General features: G+C 40.6%; 2 protein-coding genes across 4 annotated transcripts in view; one reads left to right on the forward strand and one right to left on the reverse strand.

The window, feature by feature from the left end:
• Dtx4 (deltex E3 ubiquitin ligase 4) overlaps window positions 1-25,839 on the forward strand; it is an 852,074-nt gene that overhangs the window by 65,365 nt on the left and 760,870 nt on the right. The window lies entirely within an intron of this gene.
• LOC127689727 (olfactory receptor 5A1-like) lies at window positions 4,339-5,295 on the reverse strand. Its single transcript, XM_052189355.1, has one exon. It carries the CDS (start codon window positions 5,293-5,295, stop codon window positions 4,339-4,341), a length of 957 nt encoding a protein of 318 aa, XP_052045315.1.

A 25,839-nucleotide genomic window follows, 5' to 3' on the forward strand; every position in this document is an offset into this window, starting at 1 on the left:
AACATAGGACCAAGAACGCTGCACTCTAGGGAACACTCGTTGGCTCTTAATTCCTATTTTTCTCCTCCCACCAACCACTTCCTCTGGTCTCTTGCACTGAGTTACGTGTCCAAGCACACATGCTTTCAGGCCGATTATCTGGAGCGAGTAAATGCCTGGGGTTACACACTAACCAACCTCTGGCCTCAAGTACAGAGAAGCAATTCTCTCCCCCAAAAGGTGTGAATCTAGGATGCTAAAGGGCACTTTCACTTCCTTTAACAAGCTGGAAGCCATATCTGGTTAACTATGCACAAGCTTCTGACTCATGTGTAACATTTATCCTGTGCAGGCTTGGAACAGGATCAGATGTTTCTAATCCCTGCATTTTGTCATTCATCCGGGATGGTTACATGGGCCAGGATCATCCCATTTTATGTGGTCTGCAGGAATCTAAGAGGCCCATCTAAAACCTAACACATAAAGCAGAGAGCTAGGACTTCTGCAGTCTATGGATTAAACTCCAATTGAGAATATAAATTGATGTGACAGTGAGACATGATATATTCTCTTCTCAATTGCTGAGTCCTAACCTCATGTTCTGGGACTTTTTGGTCCACTCCTTCCTCTAAGGGAGAGTTCTCCCGCCAAGACTGTCACTCTACTAAAAGAAGAACCCAGTAGGTTTGTAATTCCTTTTATTATGGAGGGTAGAAAAAGAAAGCCAATGGGAAATGCTTCTGTGTAGTCATATCAAAAAACAGAGGGCTAGAGAGATGGTTCAGAGGTTAGGAGCACTGACTGCTCTTCCAGAGGTCTTAAGTTCAATTTGCAGCAACCACACGGTGGCTCACAACCATTTCTAATGAGAGCTGGTGCCTTCTTCTGGCCTGTAGGCATACATGCAAGCAGAATGCTGTATTAAATAATAAATAAATCTTTTCAAAAAATGACTAGTTAAAAATGAAAGAAAAAATGTTTAATAAAAACAAAAACTAGACCAACTTCCAGAAGATAGCAGATGCCATGCTAGCACCTCTAGTAAATATACCTGGGAGAGTTGGGTGGCAGCTGACAAGAAGAGGTCGTGGACAGGAATCTCTAAGTAAAGGAGCGGGGGAAGGAAGGAAGGAAGGAAAGAGAAAAAAAATCAGAATATGAAGAGCCCAGTCCATCCTGGATGGATTTGCCTGGTCTACTAGAGAGCTAGCTTTCCTCGCCTACTAAGAGTTTAATCAGAGCTATGGCCAAGATAGAGGGCATTAGCATACTCCCTATAACAGGCATTTTAAAGAGGAAAGAACAGAAAGAAAGGTTTCAATCAATAGTAGGAAAGACTATGAATTCCTCTCTACCCAGTCCTCTACCATGGGGCAAGACACAAGTCCTGGAACTCACTCTGTAGACCAGACTGGCCTCGAACTCAGAAATCCATCTGCCTCTGCCTCCCAAGTGCTGGGATTAAAGGCATGACACTATTTTAAAAAAAGCCATGCTGAGTCATGACTTGACAGCCTTAGAGTATCTGTAAACCATACTTGGGAAACCCAGAACAATTTTGCCAGAGTCATGAAGTTTAGCCAGTAGAATTACTCTAGATCACAGGAAGGAACTTTCCATCAGAACTGCATCAGTGACTGTGTTCAGTAAGGAGGAGAGTTGGGTCTGCAGGGTAACAGATTCAGCCTCTAAGCATCAGCATGCCAAGCACCTCACCTAGGGGTGAGGTCAGTACTTTCAAGCTGATGGTAAAGACAAGGCCCAAATCTGTGAGCCCTTGCAAGGGTTCACAGTATAAGAACAGTGTTCAGAACCCCTGAAGCATAACCTAGTGCTGTGACCAACATCAAGGTGTGACATAGGCCTCTGAAGGTCTCTGACTGATGGAATCGATCTCTGTGACACGGCCTCAAAGGAGGATAGCTAGAGTTGGGGCCAACATTCACAAGCAGATTCCTGAACAGTATTCATGAAAAGACTTTCCAAAGGTATGACCCAATGATGGGACCAACCTCTGTGATCTAACTCTGCTAAGGTCTGTTCAGGGAGATGATAGGCACCTGAAACTCTGGGAAAGAATGTCGAAAGTCAAGGCTAGGACACTATGTTGTATCTTGTAATATTGCTCAATGATTATTACATCTAAATAGCCACTGATTTATTCTGAACTCTTGTTATTTAGTTGTCTTCATGTTTCAGTTGGCACATAGTTACTATGGATTTTATGAGATATTTTATGTTAATTTGATGCATATATAAAAAATAAGGGTAGTAACATTTCGTCTTTTCAAAATATATCATTGCTTTGTGTTTAGGGCTTTCAATAAAAGAGAATAACTAACACATGCTGTAAAGAAGTAGCACGTCCTTCTATGTGACTTATTATCTAACTTCCTTTATCTATCTTTCCCTCTTCCCTTCCTATCATCTAACAACCTCCAAGATACTCTCTATGTGGATTCTCTGCAAAAGCAGCAAGCACTGGTAACACCTGAGCCATCTAGTCAATCCTGAATTTTTAACAAAGAAATTTGTGTGTATGTTATAGAATTGAAACTTTCAAAAAATCTGTACATAATGGTGGTATATCATAAGCTTCCAATAAGCATTTGTCCCCTTCCTTTGGTTTTACATCTCTAAATTACCTATCAGGTAAACTTAGATTTATTTGTTTATTAAACAGACACATTAAGCACAGAGTTTGTGGAAGAATATGCCCAGTGCTTTGGAAGAAGAGTAAAGAAGAGCTTAGTCAAAGATGCTAACAGCTTAGGAAAAGCCAGCCAGGAAAAAAAATAGTGTCAGATGGAGATAGGTGGTTCATATAGTATTTTATCTACAGACATATTTCTGTAGTAGTGATTGCCTGGTCTGTAGGACTCTAGGATCAAGAAAGGCTTGACAGGAGACAATCCTGATTAAATCATCTCCTCCCATAGAAATTGCCAATAATTCAGCTAGTCTTAGAAATTATCAAATGAGAACACTGTGAAATGCAAGAGCAGTAGATCAGAATATTGATAACCAGGACAATATGATTCACAGTTGGATGTTGTAACACACCATGGTTTATATGCACAATCATTAAAGAAGCAAAACTTCATTTACCATTTATTCTGGAATTATCTTGAAATATACAGTTAAAGATAACTTTATTGACTTAGTCCACTCTCTAGCAAACTCTGTGATGTAGATGTCTTCTTCTCAGATCATGCTCTGGAATGAGGACACCACGGGAATGGTGACCCTTCTTAGAGAATGCATGGAAACCGAGGCAAGGCTAACAGTAGGAAAGCCTGACATCAAGGTTCAGGGGGACTGCAGACAGATCACACACTAGGATCCATATACGATCAAGAGTGAAACCTGATCTAGTGAAATCAGAGTGTCTCTTAGAAGTTTTTCTCTTCCTGCTGGTCATACATAGTCATGAGGAGATTTTAGGCCTGCACCTCATGCCATTCTATTTCCAGGTATATCCAACCTTTTGATATTGTAACATGACACCATCTACAAAATTCATGACTGAGAACACAAGTGAGTTTTTAAATTTCTTCCAAAAATATTTTATAATGTCTAAGCAAGTTTGCAATTTTGTGTTGGGACACATTGATTACTATCTTTAGCTACAAAGTAACCCCTGGACTGAGAGTTGGGATCCTGAGTGTAGGGTCTCTCATATGCTCTATCCTTGCTTTCTCCTCATCATGACCTTGCAGATATAAAAGTCGGTGGTCTTGGCTCCCTGTATCCGGCCTCTGTGAATTTTATGACTGCACACTGCTATCCTCTACTCTTCCTATGCATAGTTTCCAGGTGCCCTCCTACTTTCCTGCCTCTTAGTTATCATTATTGAAATCATGTCTATGGGCTCCTAATCCAAAGTTAATATTTCTAGTTAGCACCAACCCTGGACAGGTAGTAATCCAAGACAACGGGGCAGATAATATATTGGAAGAGGTAAAAGAACTGGCAAGAACTATGTTTTATTGTAATGAAGACATCAATAAATAACATGTCCCTATTACTAGGCTTTGGCTTATGTCCCTAAGATATGATATCTTGAAGTCAACACGTGGTAGCCTATGGTAGACAAATACCATCAAAAATATGGATTTTACCTTACAAATGACCACATTTAAAATCTAAGACCAACCCATAACAAGAAAAGTAACGTGAAGAAAATAAATATCCATTAAGCACAATTGTCTGGTAGATGTGTCTATTGAGGAGCAGGTAGGAGGTCTTGCTGAAATCGCTTCTTTAACTTACTATCAATTATCTGAGCCACATTATTATTTTATTATTTACATTTGACAAAAGGCTTAAGTTGGTCTTTGTTCTTTTTTTAACTAGAAACTACATAGCACAGAGACAGGACATCTGCTTCTTCCTCTTCTTGAGTTTCCTCACTGCTTCTTTGATCTCCTTGTTTCTCAGGCTATAGATGATAGGGTTCAACATGGGGATCACTGCACCATAGAACATGGACACCACCTTATTTTTGTCCTGTGAGTATCCTGCATTAGAATGGAGGTATGAGAAGAGACCAGACCCATAGAAAAGGATCACTGTGGTCAGATGAGAGGCACAGGTGTTGAAAGCCTTCATCTGTCCTTGGGTTGAATGAATCCTCATGACGGCAGCAATGATGTAGCCATAGGAAACCAAGACAACCAGTGCTGATGCCCCACCAACCACACACACAACCAGGAAGTTCACTACTTGGCTGAAGAAAGTGTTAGAGCAAGATAAGGACATCAGGGGTGGCAAGTCACAGAAAAAATGATTAATGACCCGAGACCCACAGAAATGAAGCCGGAATATGGAACTGGTTTGGATCAAGCCAGTGAGGAAGCCTCCTGTGTATACTGTGATAGCCATCCCCACACAGATGGTGGGTGACATGAGGGATGGATAGAGTAGAGGGTTGGAGATAGCAGCGTATCTGTCATATGCCATGGCTGCCAGGAGACAGCATTCAGTTCCTCCCATTCCAACAAAGAAGAAAAGTTGTATAGCACAGCCTATAAAGGAGATGGACTTCTGCTGCCTAAAGAAGTCGCAGAGCATCTTAGGGGCTATGGAGGAGGTGTATGAGACATCAACAAAGGACAGATTACTAAGGAGGAAGTACATGGGAGAGTGGAGATGTGAGTCCATTCTGATCAGGACAATGAGGCCCAAGTTTCCAGCCAGGGTCACCAGATAGATTCCCAGAAACAACACAAAAAGGACGATCTGGAGCTGGGGACGCTCTAAAAATCCCAAAAGGATGAAATTAGTTACCATGCTAATGTTTCTTCCCACAGCCATCTATCAGCTACTGCATCTTCAAAGGCCCAGAGGTAGATTCCTGGGGGCAACAAAAATCCAAGTGAAGAAACTCTTCTGCTTTGCTAAAGAATAAGAGACTCCTCCAACCAGAAGACATCCCAGAAGATGAACATCCTATGTCTGGTGCATAATTCCCCTCCTTAGCATGTGGAGGTCATTATCATATTTATCTGATGAACTTCTTAGTGTAAAAGCATATCAAGATAATAGTCTTTGAAATATTGTGATCACAATGATCACAGTAATAATGGAGTAACTTATTAGTGGTATTTGGGCTAACAATCTCTCTTTTTAAAAGTTGATCCAAATGTTCCACTATATTAGTATAATCACTTAGATTTAGACATGTATTCTTTTCTTTTTCTTTTCTTTTTTAAATTTTTATTTATTTAATGTATGAGTGCTCTACTGCATATATCCATAGGCCAGAAGAGGGCATCAGATCCTCTTGTAGATGGATGTGAACCACCATGTGGTTACTGGGAATTGAACTCAGGATCTCTGGAAGAAGGGACAATGCTCCTAACTGTTGAGCCATCTCTCCAGCCCTGTTTTCCTTTTTAAAGAAAAGAAATATATCATAACTAAAAATGCTTGTGTTTCTTAGTTTTGTTTTTTTCTTAACTGGAAACCTATGCAATATATTCTGATAATGGCTTTCCCTCTCCTTCTCCACCCAGTCCTCCCCATATCCCCACCAACACACATGCCTACCCACCCAACTCTATACCTTCACATTCTCTTTCTTTAGAAAAGATAGGTAAGAAAATAACTAAATGATTAAATAATTTAAATAAATAAAGAATTAAAAGAATAATATAAAAGCACAAGAAACATACAAAGACAACACACACACACACACACACACACACACACACACGCACACACACATACCAGTAAGATTAAAAAAATAAAAGGCCCAAACAAAGCAATATGAGACAAAAAATCCACAAAATACCGTTGAGTTCATTTTGGGTTGGCCAACTATTGGGGGCATGATACTTCTCCTTAAGTGTGATTTATATACCCAGTGAGTCTTCATTGGAGAAAACTAAAATTCCCATTGCAATTTTACTATTATACTTATAACCAGGTTTCATGGAATGAAATACTTTCTATATTCCTCCCAACTCTTTCTTTCTCTCCCCCTCTTTCTTGTTCCTCCCCTTTCATCTTATTAGCATGTAGTACATAGAGACAAAATTTGGAAACTTGCTGAGCAAACCAGAGGTTGAAAAAAAGTTTAAGCATGTGAAATTTGAATGCTTTTCTTACACAAATCTCACACTGTGTGCTTGCTAGAGCTAGATGCCAATGATGTGGATATTAACAACACATTATTAAGTTTTAGACACTCAGCAAAATGCATAGCACAGGCTGAAAAGCAGGTGAACATTAGCGCAGCATGACATTGTGCTATTGAAGAAACATTTATACACTCTCCTGGAGACTAGGGATGGTAGGTTGTGGGGTTTAGAAAAATAATATGTGAAGAGGATTGCAAAGATGAGTAATGGAGTCCCAGTGTGGGAAGATACTGTGTGAGAAGCTTGGGGGAACTGATTCTGCAATTCTAATTTTAAGCAGGACAAGACTTTGTGGAAGGAAAGGGAAACAAGCATAGTACTTGAGAGGTAGAAAATGACCAGAGCACAGGAAGGGGAGGGGAGGATGCCGAAGGTAAGCTCTGAAAACTAGAGATGGGGAGACACTTTGGGAAAGATCCTTGAAAGCTTAGGCGAAAAAGATACATGTTTGTTTCAAACATACAAAGAGTATACATGTACAGACACACACACATGCAATTATAAAAACTGTATACTGTTACGCACATGTGTACATTCATATTTAATTTCAACCTTCTCTCCACTGTCAGACTTCTGATCCACTTATGTGGCTCGATGCAGTGAGAAGACTCCATTTTCAGACAGAAGTAATCTCCTTACAATGTTGCATAGCTTCAATTCGTTTCTTAAATTTTTTGTCCTTCACTAGAACAGCAGCATAACAGAGACAGTTATTTTTAGAATATTTTTCTATTTGTTAACTAAATACCCCAAGCACTTAAACCTACACCTGGCACATAGTGGGTATTTATCAAATATCTACTGGATAAATATGTTCAAAGGTTTGACCTTCTCCCTGTGGGCAATAGAGGAAGCATACATGTTGTTTTATCTTTCTCTTTTATTTAAAATAAACATTCTGGTTTGTTCCTGTAAGCAGGTGATTAGGTAAAAATACAGCTAAAACACTTGTGATATAAATAGGGTAATTCACTGTAAAAGACTTACAAAAGTGGTAATGAGGATGATTGGGAATCAAAGGGAACAGAGAAAGAAGACCAGAACCTTGCTTTAAAATCCAGAAAGAGACTTAATGAGTTCGGTTCAAGACAGGCAGATTTACAAACTAAGGCTTCCTTAAGCTCTTCCCTATAGATAGAGAAAGCACTCTGGGCTAAGCCTTTGGCAAACAAAGTGTGCCCATCTTTAGCTTGGCACATTTATTGTGATCATCAAAGGTATATTTTATCCAGATGCATATGACTCTTTCCTATTTCACCCAGACCTCGGTTTCTAAGCTCACATTTTTAGAATACAGTGAAAGTTAATCACTAATTAACATATAATTCCTACGTAGACAGCTTGTTTATTTTGAGCTAAGCTATCTGCAGGAGTGTGTGAGGCCCACTATATCTAGTATTCTATTACTACTTTCTATCTTTTTTTTCACAGCACGAGCATCACCACCCCTTGTTTGTTTGTTTTGGGGTATTTCTCAGTAGTTGTTTTGTTGTTGCTGCTGTTTTGTGTTTTCTTCTGTTTTAAAGTGGTTGTGAGCTTAGTTAGCATCTCTATGCCCATTATCCTACTTGTGGTTACTCAGAGCAGGGCTTGGAAGTCGCAGAGATAGGCTCTAGTGTTTGCATCTCAATCAGTCAGTTTTGACACACTGGAAATACCAGTGATGCTGGGAATTGAATTTAGAGTCTATTGCATAGTACATAGGTTTCTCATTGGTGATCTATATTCTAGAACATTAAGCTATCACAAATAAATCTCTTCACATCCACATAAGGTTTTTTCCCCTGTGATTTCCCTTTAACTTAAAAAAAAAAAAGCAGCAACAGGACTGACTAATCCAAACATGTATCAAGATTGAAAAGATAAAGAAATAGCTTCATTATTTTACCAGTGATCAGCTCTACCAGAGTTTTAAACAAGATCATTCCATCTCTACATGGTTTGATTCTCACTTGTTACTACAGGCTGGTTACTACAGGCTGGCTGAACATTGTGTGTGTGTGTGTGTGTGTGTGTGTGTGTGTGTGTGTGTGTGCAGGACAGGTTAAAACAACACTTCTTCTCACGTTATCAACAATCTTTATAGCACCATACTGGTTCGTTTACAACATTTCACATACTTTGTATTCTTCTTGGATTCCTTACTTCTTAACAAGCTATGAGATGACATTATATTCAAGTTCTTTGCACCTAGTAGACCTAAATTTCATTGATTTATAATTTTTAAAAGTATATATTACTGACAAGAATGTATTGACCTTATGGAAGAACAAGAAATTATTAAAGTGTTAAGTCAACATTTAAGCTTTTAGTTCTTTGACTCCCAAGTTTGTTATCGTTACTGATGCATAGACCAATCTGCATGTAGATGGGTGAGCAACTGACGATACTTGATCACAGCTGCAACTCCAGTAGGTATGATTGACCCACATGATTAGACAAGACCAGAAACTGAAAATGATTGTGAAGAGTTTTCTTGTTCTCAATCTTGACAGGGAGATTAACTTTTAACAATCAACTTAACATATCAAGATAAAAAGGAATAGATCTCTGATGAGTTCATTGCAAAACAGAAGATGTCTTGGGACACTTCCACGCATGCATTGTGCTCCTACAGTTCAGAGGGTTCTGTAGGGTGTGGTGAATGAAACAGAAAGACTGACAGGAGGAAAGAGTGTTTACATGAATTGCTTTCCTTCCATCCTTTTTCTGAGTGTCTGGGTTTTTACAAATGCCAAGTAGAAATTTTGCTCATTGACTGAGTAAGGGCTACCACACAGACCATAGAAATTTATTCTATTCCCAAGAACATGGGACTTGCCCTGTTTCAGTACTGCATGGATGCTCAAAAACAAAATCAAAAACAAAAGAGAACATGTTTAAGCTATTTAACTAGCAAAATATCACAGCCAGAAATCAGCTAGCTTAGATTTTCCCCACTAAGATAATAAAACCAAAGCCAAAAGACAGTATGTTGATAAAGTTCGTTAGTATTGGAGGTGAAAATAGAAACCGTATCTCATGCTTTGGAAATAACCATTTTACCTTCTACCTTATTCTAAGGACTGGCATCTCAAAGAGAAGAACAGAGAACTTTGACTTTGCAAACAGACATATCTCAGTGTGCAAGTCCCCAAGTGTCTATAGCAACATATAAACCTCTACCTTCAATATCAATTCTGGTATTATTATTTCACCTACATTTTACTGTATGACCATTGCAAAGCATATGTCCTCTTCTGAATGATAATCTTTTTCTCTTCTGTAGATGAAACAAAATGATTAACTTAGATCAGTATTTGAATAGCTAATTTTTTCCCATTTCAAATTGTAAATAGTAGAAAACTTTCAAGGAAACATTCTCCATATTCCAAAGTCTGAAATAGGTAAAATATAGTTGCCTTCACTAAACTCAGAACAGTGAGTTCAAAGTTCCGAGGATCTTTTCTGCTCCATCTTTCTCTCATTGTTACTCATTCTGTGATCCAAAGTTCACAGGTAACCAGTTCAAGGAGGGGGGAATAGGCAAACTCACCTAGAAGAACTCCGACTCTGCATCTCACTTAGCTGGCTGAGGCCAGACACTCAGGGAGAGAGCAAAACCCATTCCTGCCCGAAGCTAGAAGGCAGGACATAATGGAGACAATAAGTAAGGTTTGGATGTAGCCATGTTATATTGACTGACAAGAGAAGGATTTGGAGTAAGGGGATTTAAAGAAAACCCAGCTTTCTCCATGTGCGGATGAGTCTCTCTAGGTAGTGATATAGCCCCAAGAGTCCTGAAGTGGGCGGTGTCCTGGACACCTGGGCTCAGGAGCAAAAAGGATGCCAGCTTTGTCTGAATAAAGTTGGTTTCAGCAACTCACCTTGTTTTTGTTTTGTTTTGTTTTTTAAATTCCCAGTGCCCCATCTGGCTCCAACTCCAGCTCCCTGGAGTCACTAAACACAATTCTAGTTTAGCTCTAAAATGGGCAATAGCTCTCTATAGTAGCAGTTAACTTTGTAGGACAGTGGGTGCTTTCTATGACCTGCCTGAATTACTCAAGAACTGAGTAAATTAGTGCAAACCTAAGAAAAGAAGAGAGAGAGAGAGAGAGAGAGAGAGAAGAAGAAGAAGAAGGAGGAGGAGGAGGAGGAGGAGGAGGAGGAGGAGGAGGAGGAGGAGGAGGAGGAAGGAGGAGGAGGAGGAGGAGGAGGAGGAGGAAGAAGAAGAAGAAGAAGGGGGAAGAGGAGGAGGAGAAGAAGGAGGAGAAGGTGAAGAAGAAGGTGAAGGAGGAGAAGGTGAAGGAGGAGAAGGAGAAGAAGGAGAAGGAGAAGGAAGGAGAAGATGAAGACAAAGAAGAGGAGGAGGAGGAGAGAGGAGAAAGAAGAGAGGAGGGGAGAGAGGGAGAGAGGAAGAAAAGGAAGAGGGAGAAAGAGATTCCTCATCACTAGATGAGTACAGCTATAATGAAGGAGCTCATCATTCTATCTATAATCAGTCGGAATTAATTGATTTATGATTTATTTTAAATCCCAGGGTTCCAATTCACTAAAATAAAGAGAGAGGGCACAGAAAGCTGCTAACATTTTCATGCTAGCATTTTCATAGCATTGACAGCGAACAGCCTCTAACAATTTACTTCAGAATATCCTTGAAGAGCCCCCCATGAGAAAGACATCTGCAGTGTATTTTCACACGAGAAAATGAAAATTTGGAGAAGTTGCTTGCCTATGGCCACACAAACACCTCCTGGCAGAGCAGAGACTGCAACAAAATCCGACCAGTCTCAGAAGGCCAGGCTCGCTCCTCTGCCCTGTACTGCCCCATGAAAAGATAAATGGCAGCAGGACAAATAGCTTTCAAAAAATCCACCGGTGGGGCTTCGAAAAGAAGAGCAGAGCTGTGACCAGAGCAGGATTTCCCTCGTGCATGTGCTTTGTCTTTGAAATCTAGCTTTTAAAGGTTTGGGTGTGTTTGTGCGCTGCAGGAAGGAGCATGCCCGGAGAGAGTAAGTAGGGGCTGCGTGAGCCCACAGGACACCGTGGCTTCTCCCACGGATGTGAGCCTCATCCTTCTCCCAGGGATGTGAGCCTCATCCCGTATGTGTTGGTGGCTCTTCCGCTTCCATGAAGATGGGAAAAGACTGTTGCAACTTTGCTTCTCCCCACAGCCCTTCCAGTTGCCCCGCACGTGGGCCAGTATCTCTCAGCCAAACAAATTCCCAGCTCTTAGCCCTCTGCCTACGTTTTGGGGGACTTTCTCAAGCTTGACATTAAAGAATAGATGATAATGGTTAAAGTGGTAGTTTCTATGTAATTAAGTCTTTTCTAGGAAAAACAAAACCACAACAAAACCAAAACAAATATCTGGTCTTACTGAAGACTGAAATATGCATCAGTGGGTGGGAGAAGAAATGTAGTGTTTACAGTTCCTGTGGGTCTCCCTTCCTCCTTCAGAAAAAGACTCTCTCTCTCTCTCTCTCTCTCTCTCTCTCTCTCTCTCTCTCTCTCTCTCTCTCTCTCCCTCCCTCCCTCCCTCCCTCTCCCCCCTCTCTCTCCCTCTCTCCCCCTCCCTCTTTTTCTCCTTCTCTCCCTTTACCCCCCTCTCCCTCTCTCCCTCTCTCCCTCTTCCCCTCTCTCCCTCTTCCCCTCTCTCCCTCTTCCCCTCTCTCCCTCTTCCCCTCTCTCCCTCTCCCCCTCTTCCCATCTCCCCTATTCCCCCTCTCCCCATTTTCCCATCTCTTCTTCTCCCTCTGCTTCCCTCTCTCTGTGTGCATCTCTATCTCTGTCTCTATCTCTGTCTGTGTCTCTGTCCCTCTCTCTGCCCCTGTCCCTGTCTCTGTCTCTCCCTCTGCTTTTCTCTCTTTTTTCTTTGAACCATTGTCAAGGAAATCATTTCTCATGCCATTTACCCCCTGGCAGTTGATAGAGGTCAAAAAAATTTTTTTAATTTGATTGTTCACAAACTGCCATGATTTTATAAGTGGTCTTTTGCCTCTCTGCTCTCTCTCTCTCTCTCTCTCTCTCTCTCTCTCTCTCTCTCTCTCTCTCTCTCTCTCCATTCCTTCGTGTTCTTTTTCTTGACTTTTATATTTGTTTGTTTGTTTGTATGTATGTATGTATGTATGTATGTATGTATGTATGTATGTATTTTACACTCCAGATTTTATTCCCCACTCCTGGTCCAACCTCTTGACTGTTCCACATCCCATACCTCCTCCCCACACCCCTATCTTGCTCTTTACTAAAAAACATTCATCTGTTGCTTGTAAATGGCCCCAAAACATCCTCTGAGCCCTCAGTACTTACCGATGCTTTAAGAAATCACAGGGCAATGTGAACAGACGTGCCAAGAAGGCAAGAAGCTGTGGTCTTCACAACTGGTGTTGAAAGACTCAAGAATGGAGCTACAGCAGTCTCAAACAGGGCTGCAGCAAATATTTGAGTACTAAAGAAAGTGGTAGGTAAGAGAAGAACATGGAAGGTCAACAGCAATGTCCTGGTAGTTGAGAGTGCTCACTGCTCTTCCAGAAGACCAGAGTTTGAGTTTCAGCATCTATCTCAGGGAGCTCACAGCCACTAGTGACTCCAACTCCAGGGAAGATAATGCCTCCTTCTGGCCTTTGCAGGCATCTATACACACATGACAGACATATATACACTTAAGTTTAAAAATAAAAAGGGAGAAGTAAGTGCCATTGATAATATGTGCAGATTGTAGAAACCAAGCAAACTTGAAGTAAAAGGCAGGGGTCACAGAGAAGCTTTTAGGCAAGGATCAGCCCGGACTGCTTGTTAGGTCATACTCTGGCACTGGCAGAAGCAGACTTCCTGTGACTGGGTATATAAGAAGATGGAAGCCCAAGAACAGGCAAGAACAGAACACAAGGGCTGCAGAGATGGCTCGGCAGTTAAGAGCACTGACTGCTCTTCCGAAGGTCCTGAGTTCAAATCCCAGCAACCACATGGTGGCTCATGACCATCCGTAATGAGATCTTATGTCCTCTCCTGGTGTGTCTGAAGACAGCTACAGTGTACTTATATAGAATAAATAAATAAATCTAAAAAAAAAATAAAGAATCATACAAGGACCTGGAACAACCAGACAAAAAGTATATGTCCATAGGCTGTTATACTTTTTCTCAGAGCCTTGCTTATCTCGGCTTGCAGAAAATAACATAAAAATCCATCTACATATTTTTCCGGATCTACAGGAAGGGTGAGAAAAACCCCTGAAATCATTTCAGGCCTAGAACAGTGCTGTAAGCAATCGTGGGAAAACCAAGCAAAGAGCGGTAAACCACATCTGCCAGGCATCTGTGACACCACCCCTGGTGTTCTCATCATCTGTTCTCCAATTAGGCTCTGATCCTTTGATTCTGTTCACAATGGAGGGAGGCAAAGTGCCTCTTCCAGACAGCCACAATGGTAAGGGATGCTCCCTTCACCTCCCATCAACAACTTTTCTTTTTTTGTGAGTAGAATAATGCATCTGAGTATGTAGTATATGTGTGTGGGAAGGTGCCTGTGCACATATGTGTGGAGACCAGAGGTTGAGGTTGAGAGACTTCCACTATTGTCTGCCACCTTATCATTTAGACAGGGCTCAAACCCAGAGATCACTGATCGGCTAAGTTGATTAGCCAGTGAGCCCTGGCAATTTTCTTGTTTCTCCTGTGATGTTGTTCACTTTTTATGTGGGTGTTGGGCTGTCTCAATTCAGGTCTTCATACTTCTGCAATGGGCATGTTACCAACTGAGCCATCCCAGAGCCTGAGGAACGTTTCTTTAAGCAGTCTTTTGGAGACTGGGAGCACAGCAAGCTTCTGGAAATCAAGCATCCAGTGCCACTTGGTATTGCAACATTGGGTTATCCCTTAAAATGGAGTCGAACACGATGTGTCACAACTTGCTTGACTTTATCAGTGACATTTTGCTAGAGGGGTTCAATTTTAAGAAGTGACAGCTACAATTGGAAGAAGGCATTGATGGATGTCTGTGGAGAGGCTTGCCCAGCTGGAGCCCAGATGGTGAGAAAGGCTTTGTCTATGGAAAGCCATAAAGATCCAGGCAAATGGAAGGCATTTGTGTTGGCATGGAGATGAATGGTTTGAGAAGACTAGCAGGGGAAAGGAGAAATGACACGTGTATGCTTCAGGCATCTGTTTATTTTATAGAGTCATTAATTGGCACTGAAAATACAAAGTGAGTCATTGCCTTGTATGTGTGTGTGTGTGTGTGTGTCTGTGTGAGTGTGTGTGCAAGCGTGTGCGCGCCCACTGTGTATGCAGGTGTGTGTGTGCATAAAGACCTCATATTCAGATATTATTCTTTATCATTCTCCACATAGTTCCCTTGAGATGATTTTTCATTGACCTAATCATTTATGTAGCAATACCTAGCTAGCCCTCCTACTGTCTCTACCCTCTACGGCACTGTGCAGCCATGCTTATATATAGGGGTACTAGGATCAGAACTCATGTTTTGTTCAGCAAGTGCTTATACTCACTGGGCCAAGTCACCAGCCCCCAACAATTAACCATTAAGTTAATTAAGAGTTAAGTAGAAATGAACTCTTTCTACTGAATGGGACAGAGAGAAAGACAGGGGAAGTAACAGCAACCATCAAAACACAGTTTCTCTCTGTGTTTTCCCTACATCCTTTATTGTAACCTGAAGATGTTATTCTTTTCATACTGCTCATCAGTGTACTTGGGGATCGACTTAGAGGTAATCACTTGACTAAGTTGGCCGAGAATGACTTCTTTTCTTCTCGTCAAGACAAAATTACAAAGTCCACCATGCAGGAAGTATTTGTAACTGTTTCATTTGATTGTACATGTTTTAGCCCTCTATGAACAAATGTCCTCTATGATGGAGAATACGTTCAGGTAGGATGGGAAGGAACCAGAAAAACAAACCCAGTGTCTCCAGACTGACCCCTCTCAGAATTCCCTGGCTGCATATTCACTGCCTTAATCCCTGCCCCCACCATCTGAAAATTGCACCATCTCGGATGCAGGATGTGCCAGGGAGGGCCATCTCAGATTTACTATAATGGGAAACTGCTTGCTGCTAAGAATTCAAATGCCCAGATGTCTATCTGCCAGAATACCCTTTTTCTATTGAGTGTATCTCATTGAGCCCATTTTTTTGTAAATTTTCAAAATGCCCTGTGCTTTGTACCCTTCCAATGCCCTAACCTCATTACCTCTGCTGCAAGAGGTTCCTAGCACAAGCCTTCACACTTTCTTCATTTTCCCATGAACTTTCTCAAACTTTGTCAGGACATTTTTTGTGGACATAACAGTTTAGACACTTTAAATATGCCTCTTAACTCACAATGACATTCACTGCTGCACACAAGATGTTTTGAACTTCTTGTTGACTCCCTGTCAGAGTCCCAAGCTATGTTAACACAATTATTCTTTTTTATTTGTTTGTTTTTTGAGACAGGCTTTCTCTACATAGCCTTGGTAGTCTTGGAACTTATTATGTAGACCAGGCTGACCTCAACTCATAGAGATCTGCCTGCCTCTGCCTCCAAACTGCTAGGAATAAAGGCATCTGCCACCATGGCCAGCACAGCCATTCATTTTAAAAATTGGTTTATGTTTATTATATAGAGTGATAGATACCATAATGACTTTTGTTCAAACATGTCACACCCTTTGACTATTTTTATTCCTCTTCTCATCTTCTCTTCCTCCCTCCCCCACCCAAATCCTCCTCTACCCAGATAATCCCTCTTATATTTTCATACTGTGTGTGTGTGTGTGTGTGTGTGTGTGTATGTGTGTGTGTGTGTGTGTGTGTGTGCATGCACCATATATATGTTCTAGGTTCTATATATAAGAGAGAATAGGAAATATTTGTCTGTGAGTCAGGATTATTTCTCTGAATACTATGATCTATAATGATCTATAAATCCATTCTTCTTTTCTACAAAGAAACTCATTTACTTCTTCTTTGTAGGTGGTTAGCCCCATTGTAGGGCTAGAGCAATGCCTCAGTAGTTATGAATATATGCTGCTCTTCCAGAAGACCAAGTTCAGTTCCCAGTACCCACAATGAACAGCTCACAACTACATGTCATACCAATTTCAGGAGGAATAAGAACCTCTTTTGGTCTCCATGAACACACACAGCATACACATAAAATTACCTTTTATTTTTTATTCGATATATTCTTTATTTACATTTCAAATGATTTCACCTTTCCTGGTTCCCCCCTCCCCGAGAAAGTCCCATAAGCCCTCTCCCCTCCCCCTGTTCCCCAATCAACCACTTCCCACTTCCCTGTCCTGGTATTCCTCTACACTACTGCATTGAACATTTCCAGGACCAGGGTCCTCTCCTTCCTTCTTCTCGGGCATCATTTGATATGTGAATTGTGTCTTGGATATTCCGAGCTTCTGGGCTAATATCCTCTTATCAGTGAGTACATAGCATGTGTCCTCTTTTATGATTTGGTTACCTCACTCGGGATGACATTTTCCATTCTGGCGGTTCGTCAGAAAACTGGGCATGATACTACCGAAGGACTCTGTTATACCACTCCTGGGCATATACCCAGAGGATTCCCCAACATGTAATAAGGACACATTCTCCACTATGTTCATAGCAGCCCTATTTATAATAGCCAGAATCTTGAAAGTATCTTTTATTTGCCCATAGTAATTGCTGTCTTGGAGGCTTATAGCTTCTTTCTGCTAACCTAGACCTAGTCCTAGAAGCTTCTAGCCTCCACACAAGCCTATCTAAACCTAGAATGTCTTCAGCTTCTGAGACTTACTGCTGAATAAGATCACCCTTTCTAGCTTTTTCTGAACTAGAAACTGAACTGGTGGCTGGTCAACTCAGCTGTTCTGGCTCAAACTCCTCTCCAAGCTGACTGACTCAATCTGGCTTCTCTCTAGGCCTCTGACTTTTGCCCAGCCTCAAAAAAACTCTACCAATCTGTTCTAACCTTCTGGTTCCTTCTCATTCCCCGGATCATTTTGTCTTCACCTGTGTCTAGCTTGTTCTCTTTTTGCAGTCGTCTCTGTAAAACTCTGACTAGAACTGCCTCCCTTCTCTCTCTGCACAGTTCTCTTAAGTAGCTTCCCTTTCCTCTCTCTACTCGTGAGAGTCGTCCATATCTTTCACAGCTTTCTCTGATTCATCATTTTGTCTGAAAGTCAATTAGAAATCACTTTCAAACATGGTTGCTTTACTCTACAAACTAACTTTAGCTTTCCTGTTTGGGATTAAAGGTATATACTAAGGGCATAGCTGTATTTCAGCCAGAGAAATTAAATGTGTGTGCTAAGGATTGAGCCACACCACAACTAGAAACAAGTTTTTTTTTTCAGTACATAACACAGTGTTGGGGTTCACACTATGATCAAAGATACTGAAACACACACACATACACACACACACACACACACACAGAGAGAGAGAGAGAGAGAGAGAGAGAGAGAGAGAGAGAGAGAGAGAGAGAGAGGAAGAGAGAAAGTGAGAGAGAGGATTAAAAAAAACCTCCACTCTGTGTGTGTGTGTGTGTGTGTGTGTGTGTGTGTATATATATATATATTTCTGGTTTTGACTTGAATATATATATAGTGCTGCCTAAATACAAATAAAGGTGATCCCAGGATAGTCTTTCTTGACCCCCTTAACTGGCTATGCCCTTCCTTTCTTCTCAGTTCTCCTAATGGGAACTTGTTACTTCTCAACATTGCCTCAGATAATAGTTGTATCTGTGTGTGCTGTTTTTCTTTGAGGTCTTTTAGGACTGATTGCTCAACACTGCCTTTAAGTGTGTGCGCAATATTAGATATCAGGCAGGAAGTGGAGCTTTTCTACAGAGGGTATATTTTTTTGCTTTAGGATGAAATGTTCTATATCTATATATCTGTTAAATCCAATTGGTCCAAAGCGTCAATTAGTTTAACGGTGTCCCTGTTTAGTTTCTGTTTTCCTGATGGGTCCATTGAGTAGAGTGGAGTGTTGAAGTCATCCACAATTATTGTGTTAGGTGCAATGTGTGCTTTGAGCTTTAGTAAAGTTTCTTTTATGAATGAAGGTGCCCTTGCATTTGGAGCATAGATGTTCAGAATTGAGAGTTCTTCTTGGTGGATTTTTCCTTTGACCACTAAGAAGTGTTCTTCTGTGTCCCTTTTGATGAATTTAGGTTGAAAGTCAATTATCATCTGATATTAGAGTGGCTACTCCGGCTTGTTTCCTGAGACCATTTGCTTGTAAAATTGTTTTTCAGTCTTTTACTATGAGGTAGTGTTTGTCTTTGACACTGAGGTGTGTTTCCTGTATGCTGTAAAATGTAAGGTCCTGTTTATATATCCAGTCTGTTAGTCTATGTCTTTTTATTGGCAAATTGAGTCCATTGATGTTAAAAGATATTAAGGAATAGTGATTATTACTTCCTATTATTTTTGATGTTGTTTTTATGATTGATGGTTATCTTCGTTGGGGTTTGATAAAAGAAGGTTACTATCTTGCTTTTTCCAGGGTATAGTTTCCCTCCTTGTATTGGCGCTTTGCCCCTATTATCCTTTGTAGAACTGGGTTTGTGGAAAGATATTGTGTAAATTTGGTTTATCATGGAATATCTTGGCTTATCCATCTATGGTGATTGAGAGTTTTGCTGGGTATAATAGTCTTGGCTGGCATTTGTGTTCTCTTAGAGTCTGCATGAGATCTGCCCAGGATCTTCTAGCTTTCATGGTCTCTGGTGAGAAATCTGGTGTAATTCTGATAGGTCTTCCTTTGTATGTTACTTGGCTTTTTTCCCTTACTGCCTTGAATATTCTTTCTTTGTTTAGTACATTTCGGATTTTGGTTATTATGTGACAGGATGTATTTCTGTTCTGGTCCAGTCTGTTTGGAGTTCTGTAGGCTTCTTGTATGTTGATGGGCATCTCTCTCTTTAGGTTAGGGAAGTTTTCTTCTATAATTTGTTGAAGATGTTTGCTGCCCTTTAAGTTGTAAATCTTCACTCTCATCTATATCTATAATCCTTAGGTTTGGTCTTCTCATTGTGTTCTGGATTTCCTGGATGTTTTGGGTTACAAGCTTTTTGCATTATGCATTTTCTTTGACTGTTGAGTCAATGGTTTCTATGGTATCTTCGGCATCTGAGATTCTTTCTTCTATTTCTTGTATTCTGTTGTTGATATTTGCATCTATGGCCCCTGATTTCTTCCCAAGGTTTTATATCTCCAAAGTTGTCTCCCTTTGTGATTTCTTAGTTGTTTCTACTTCTGTTTTTATATCCTGGGTGGCTTTGCTCAGTTCCTTCACTTATGTTTTCCTGTAATTCTTTAAGAGCTTTTCTGTGTTTCTCTTTCATGACTTCTGCCTGTTGACTCAATTTCTCCTGCATTTCTTTAAGTATTTTTTTTGTCTTTCCTCTTTATTGGCTTTTATCTGTTGATCGATGTTCTTCTGAGTTTCTTTAAGTGATTTTTGTGTTTCCATTGTAAGGGTTTCTAACTTATTCATGTTCCCCTGTATTTCTTTAAGAGATTTACTTATGTCCTTTTTGTGTTCCTCTAACAACATCATGACCAGAGATTTTAAATCCAAATCTTGATTTTCTGGTGTGTTGGGGGTATCCAGGACTTGCCGCTGTTGGAGAATTTGGTTCAGATGCTGCCATATTGTCTTGATTTCTGTTATTAATGTTCATATGTTTGCCTTTTGCCATCTGGCTATCTCTGGCATTAGTTGGTCTTGTTGTCACTGACTGGTGTTTGAACCTTCTGTGAGCCTGTAAGGCTATTTCTGCACCGCTGGATGACTGGGTTTCCCCTGACACAGATTGCTGAGGTGCTGCTCTCCTTTTGGGCACCCTTGGAGCCCTGGTGTGTCTTGCCCCAAGCAATGATATACTCAGGTTGTTTCTGTGAACCTAGTGCTGCCTATCTGCTCCATCAGGGAGAGATGATGGATGATGCTGCGGGGACCTTTTCCAAGTGCTGATCACTCTGCAGGGCAAACAACCCCCTGACAGGGTTGGCACACAGAACTGCCCAAGCCCTGGGTACAGGCAAAAGCCTGATAGTCTGAGATCCAAGGGATGTTAGCCTTGGGCTATATCTGCTTACCTGGGGCTGTCTGTTAGATCTCTCTGGCATTCTGGAGCCAAGATGGGGGAGTGCTCCTCCAAGTGCTGGGCAGTCTCTTCTGAGGTCTTCTTTGATTTCCTTCTTCAGAGACCTGAAGTTCTTGTCATACAGATCTTTCACTTGTTTGGTTAGAGTCATACCAAGATACTTTATATTGTTTGTGGCTTTGTGAAGGGTGTCATTTCCCTAATTTCTTTCTCAGCCTGTTTATCCTTTGAGTATAGGAAGGCTACTGATTTGCTCGAGTTGATTTTTATAACCAGCCACTTTGCTGAAGTTGTTTATCAGCTGTAGGAGTTCTTTGCTAGAATTTTTTGGGTCACTTAAGTATACTATCATAATATCTGCAAATAGCGATAGTTTGACTTCTTCCTTTCCAATTTGTATCCCTTTGACCTCTTCATGTTGTCTAATTGCTTTAGCTAGAACTTCAAGTACTATATTGAAAAGATATGGAGAGAGAGGGCAGCCTTGTCTAGTTTCTGATTTTAGTTGTATTGCTTCAAGTTTCTCTCCAGTTAGTTTGATGTTGGCTACCAGTTTGCTGTATATTACTTTTACTATGTTTAGGTATGGGCCTTGAATTCCTGTTCTTTCTAAGACTTTTAGCATAAAAGGGTGCTGAATTTTTTCAAATGCCTTTTCAGCATCTAATGAAATGACCATGTGTTTTTTTTCTTTGAGTTTGTTTATGTAGTGGATTGCATTGATGGATTTCTGTATATTGAACTATCCCTGCATCCCTAGGATGAAGCCTACTTGATCATGGTAAATGATCATTTTGATATGTTCTTGGATTCAATTGGCAAGAATTTTATTGAGCATTTTTGCATCAATATTCATAAGGGATATTGGCCTGTAGTTCTCCTTCTTTGTTGGATCTTTGTGTGGTTTTGGTATCAGCATAATTGTGGCTTCATAGAACGAGTTGAGTAGTGTTCCTTCTGTTTCTGTTTTGTGGAATAGATACTGCTTTTCATTGTGTCCCATAAATTTTGGTATGATGTGTCTTCATTTTCATTAAATTCTAAAAAGTCTTTAATTTCTTTCTTTATTTCTTCCTTGACTAAGCTATCATTGAAGAGAACATTGTTCAAGGTCTATATGTATATGTGCTTTCCATTGCTTTTGTTTGAGCTTAAGAACAGCCTTAGGCCATGGTAATCTGATAAGATACATGGAATAATTTCAATATTTATGTATCTGTTTAGGCCGGTTTTCTGACCAATATGGTCAATTTTTGAGAAGGTACCATGAAGTGCTGAGAAGAAGGTATATTCCTTTGCTTTAGGGCCGAATGTTCTATAAATATCTGTTAGATCAATTTGGTCCATAACTTCATTTAGTTTCACTGCATCTCTGTTTAGCTTTTGATTCCATGATGTGTCCATTTTTGAGAGTGGGATGTTGAAGTCTCCCACTATTAGTGTGTGGGGTGCAATATGTGCTTTGAGCTTTATTTATTTATAAAGTTTCTTTTATGAATGTGGGTGCCCTTGCGTTCGGAGCATAGATGTTTAGAATTGAGAATTCATCTTGGTAGACTTTTCCTGTGACCAGTATGAAGTGTCCCTCCTTATCTTTTTTGACAATTTTTGGTTGAATGTCAATTTCATCTGATATAAGAATGACCACTCCAGCTTGTTTCTTGGGACCATATGCTTGGAAAATTGTTTTCCAACCTTTGACTCTTAAATAGTGACTGTCTTTGTCACTGAGGTGGCTTTCTTGTATGCAGCAAACCGTTGGGTCCTATTTATGTATTCAGTTTGTTAGTCTATGTCTTTTTATAGGGGAATTGAGACCATTGATATTAAGAGATATTAAGGAAAAGTGATTGTTGCTTACTGTTATCTTCTTAGTTAAAGGTGAAATTCTGGTTGTGCATCTATCTTCTATTGAGTTTGTTGAAAGATTACCTGGTTAATTTTTCCACTGTGTGGTTTCCTGCCTTGTGTTGGTATTTTCCACTCATTATTTTTTGCAGAGCTGGATTTGTGGAAAGATATTGTGGAAATTTGCTTTTCTCATGGAATGCCTTGTTTTCTCTGTCTATGGTAATTGAAAGTTTTGCTGGGTATAGTAGTCTGGGCTGACATTTATGTTCTCTTAGGGTCTGTATGATATTTTCCCAGGCTCTTCTGGCTTTCATAGTCTCTGGTGAGAAGTCTGGTGTGATTCTGATAGGTCTGCCTTTATATGTTACTTGACCTTTTTCTCTCACTGCTTTTAATATTCTTTTTTTGTTTAGTGCATTTGGTGTTTTGATTATTATGTGAAAGGAGCTGTTTGGTCTGGTCCAATCTGTTTGTAGTTCTGTAGGCTTCTTGTATGTTCATGGACATCTCTTTCTTTAGGTTAGGGAAGTTTTCATCTATAATTTTGTTGAACATATTTACTGGGATTTTAAGATGTAACTCCTCACTTTCTTCTATACCTATAATCCTTAGGTTTGGTCTTCTCATTGTGTCCTGGATTTCCTGCATGTTTTGGGTTACAAGCTTTTTGCATTTTGCATTTTCTTTGACTGTTGAGTCAATGTTTTCTATTGAATCTTCAGCATCTGAGATTCTTTCTTCTATCTCTTGTATTCTGTTGTTGACACTTGCATCTATGACTCCTGAATTCTTTCCAAGGGTTTCTGTCTTCAGAGATGTCTAAGTTCGTGATTTCTTTATTGATTCTATTTCCAGTTTCAGATTCTGGATAGTCAGTTCCTTCACTTGTTTGTTTGTTCTTTTCCTGAAATTCCTTAAGGATTTTTTTTCATTCCTCTTTAAGGGCTTCTACCTGTTGACCCATATTCTCCTGTGTTTCTTTTAGAGATTTTTGTGATTCCTCTTTAAGTGCTTCTGCATGCTGACCCATGTTCTCCCATAATTTCCAATGGGATTTTTGTGCTGCCTCTTTAAGGGCTTCTACCTCTTGACCTATGTTCTCCCATATTTCTTTAAGAGATTTTTGTGTTTCCTCTTTAAGGGCTTCTATCTTTTGATCCACATTCTCTTGTTTTCTTTAAGGGATTTTTGTGCTTCTACCTGTAGACCCATGTTCTCCTGTATTTCTTTAAGGGAATTATTTATGTCCTTCTTGAAGTCCTCCATCAACAACATGAGATGTGATTTTAAATCTAGCTCTTGCTTTTCTGATATGATGGAGTATGTAGGATTTGCTGTTGTGGGAGAACTGGGTTCTGACAGTGCCATGTTGCCTTGGTTACTGTTGGTAATGATCTTGCATTTTCCTTTGGCCATCTTGTTATCTCTGGTGTTAGCTGGTCTTGCTGTCTCTATCTTCTCTATCCTGCAGGCCTATATTTCTGTACTCCTGGGATTCCCTTTCTCTCCAATACCCTGTAAACTGCTGGTTCTCCAGGAAGTATCAGGCGATGGGGTCTCTCCCAGACTTGGCAAGGGTCGAATGCCCTGCAGGCTGCTTTTTCTCAAATGTTCTGCTGCCATCGGATTTCAAATGCTCTGCTGATGCTGGTTTTCTTTCTTTCTTTTTTTTTTGGGGGGGGGGAAAGAGTTTATTCATCTTACACTTCCACATTGCTATTCATCACTAAAGGAGGTCAGGACTGGAACTCAAGCGGGTCAGGAAGCAGGAGGTGATGCAGAGGCCATGGAGGGGTGTTTCTTACTGGCTTGCTTCTCCTGGCTTGCTCGGCTTGCTCTCTTATAGAACCCAAGACTACCAGCCCAGGGATGGCACCACTCACAAGGGGCCTTCCCCCCTTGATCACTAATTGAGAAAATGCCCACAACTGGATCTCATGGAGGCATTTCCTCAAGGGAGGCTCCTTTCTCTGTGATAACTCCAGCCTGTGTCAAGTTGACACACAAAACCAGACAGTACAGGAATGTAAACAAAAACCTCATCAGAATACTAGATTAAAGCCAAAGTAGGGCAGGGAGTATATTTGAGATTGTGGGTTCACTTGAGTCAAGACCACTGTAGTTATTATTAGACCACTGTAACAATATTTAGCTTGCTTTCTTTGGCATGCTGAACACATGATGATAGTTTTCTTAATAGCATAGGCTACCCATAGGTCCTTCATGTACCTTAGGGTCAAATATGTCTATACTCACAGAATGGATCTTTGTACCTCATTTACTTATCAAATGTGTATACAGGAGTTTTGGGAAAACCGGGCTATTGCATAGAAACTTACACACATGCAGTCAGCATGAGTATGTTTCAGAAACTCTCTAGGATAGGCATTGCAGATCTCTGTATGTGCCCAGATAGAAGAGGCCAGCAATGATGCTGTTATCTGATGCTGGTTTTCTAATGCCCTGCTTCTACCAATTGGAATGCATCTACTGGTGCCAGTTCTGGAATGACCTGCTCCTGCCAGTTCTGGAATGCCATGCTCCTGCCTGTTCCCTAGAGAGTATTAGGAAGTAGGCTCTTCCCCATGTCAGAAGGGGCACAGGTCAGATAACCTGCTCCTACCAGTTCTCCAGAGAGTATCAGGAAGTAGGATCTTCCCCATGTCAGATGTGGTACAGGTCTACCACATCTGATGGAAAGGGGCCATGGCAATTAACCTGCTCCTGACCGTTCTCTAGAGAGTATCAGGAAGTGGGGTTGTCCTCATGTCAGATGTGGCATAGATCTCTGACAGCAGGACTCCCTCTAAGCACAGGACTCCCTACAGGTCAAATGTTCCCTTGCAGGATACATGCCCAGACAGCTGTAGATCTGCCCAGATCCTACATGCAGAAGGAACCCAGGCAGACTGTGTCCCAAGTGATCTTTCACTCTGTTGTTCCCTGCGTACCTGGCTGAGCTGGGTGCTTGGTCACAGGAGCCAAGATGGTAGAGGTTTTTCTTTTCTGCTCAAATCTACTTGGTGTTCTGTAGGCTTCTTATACATTTAATAATCATCTCTTTCTTTAGGTTAGGGAAGTTTTCTTCTATGATTTTGTTGGAGAGGTTTTCTCCTTTGAGCTGGGATTCTTTATCCTCATCTATTCTTATAACTCTTAGGTGTGATCTTTTTATTGTATCTTGAATTTCCTGGATATTTGGGGTTCTGCCTTATTCTCTTTAATGGTAATGTTAGTACCTAAAGTGTTTTATTAACTTTTTTT

The sequence above is a fragment of the Apodemus sylvaticus genome, chromosome 1 (genome assembly GCF_947179515.1).
Source record: "Apodemus sylvaticus chromosome 1, mApoSyl1.1, whole genome shotgun sequence".
Lineage (NCBI taxonomy): Eukaryota > Metazoa > Chordata > Mammalia > Rodentia > Muridae > Apodemus > Apodemus sylvaticus.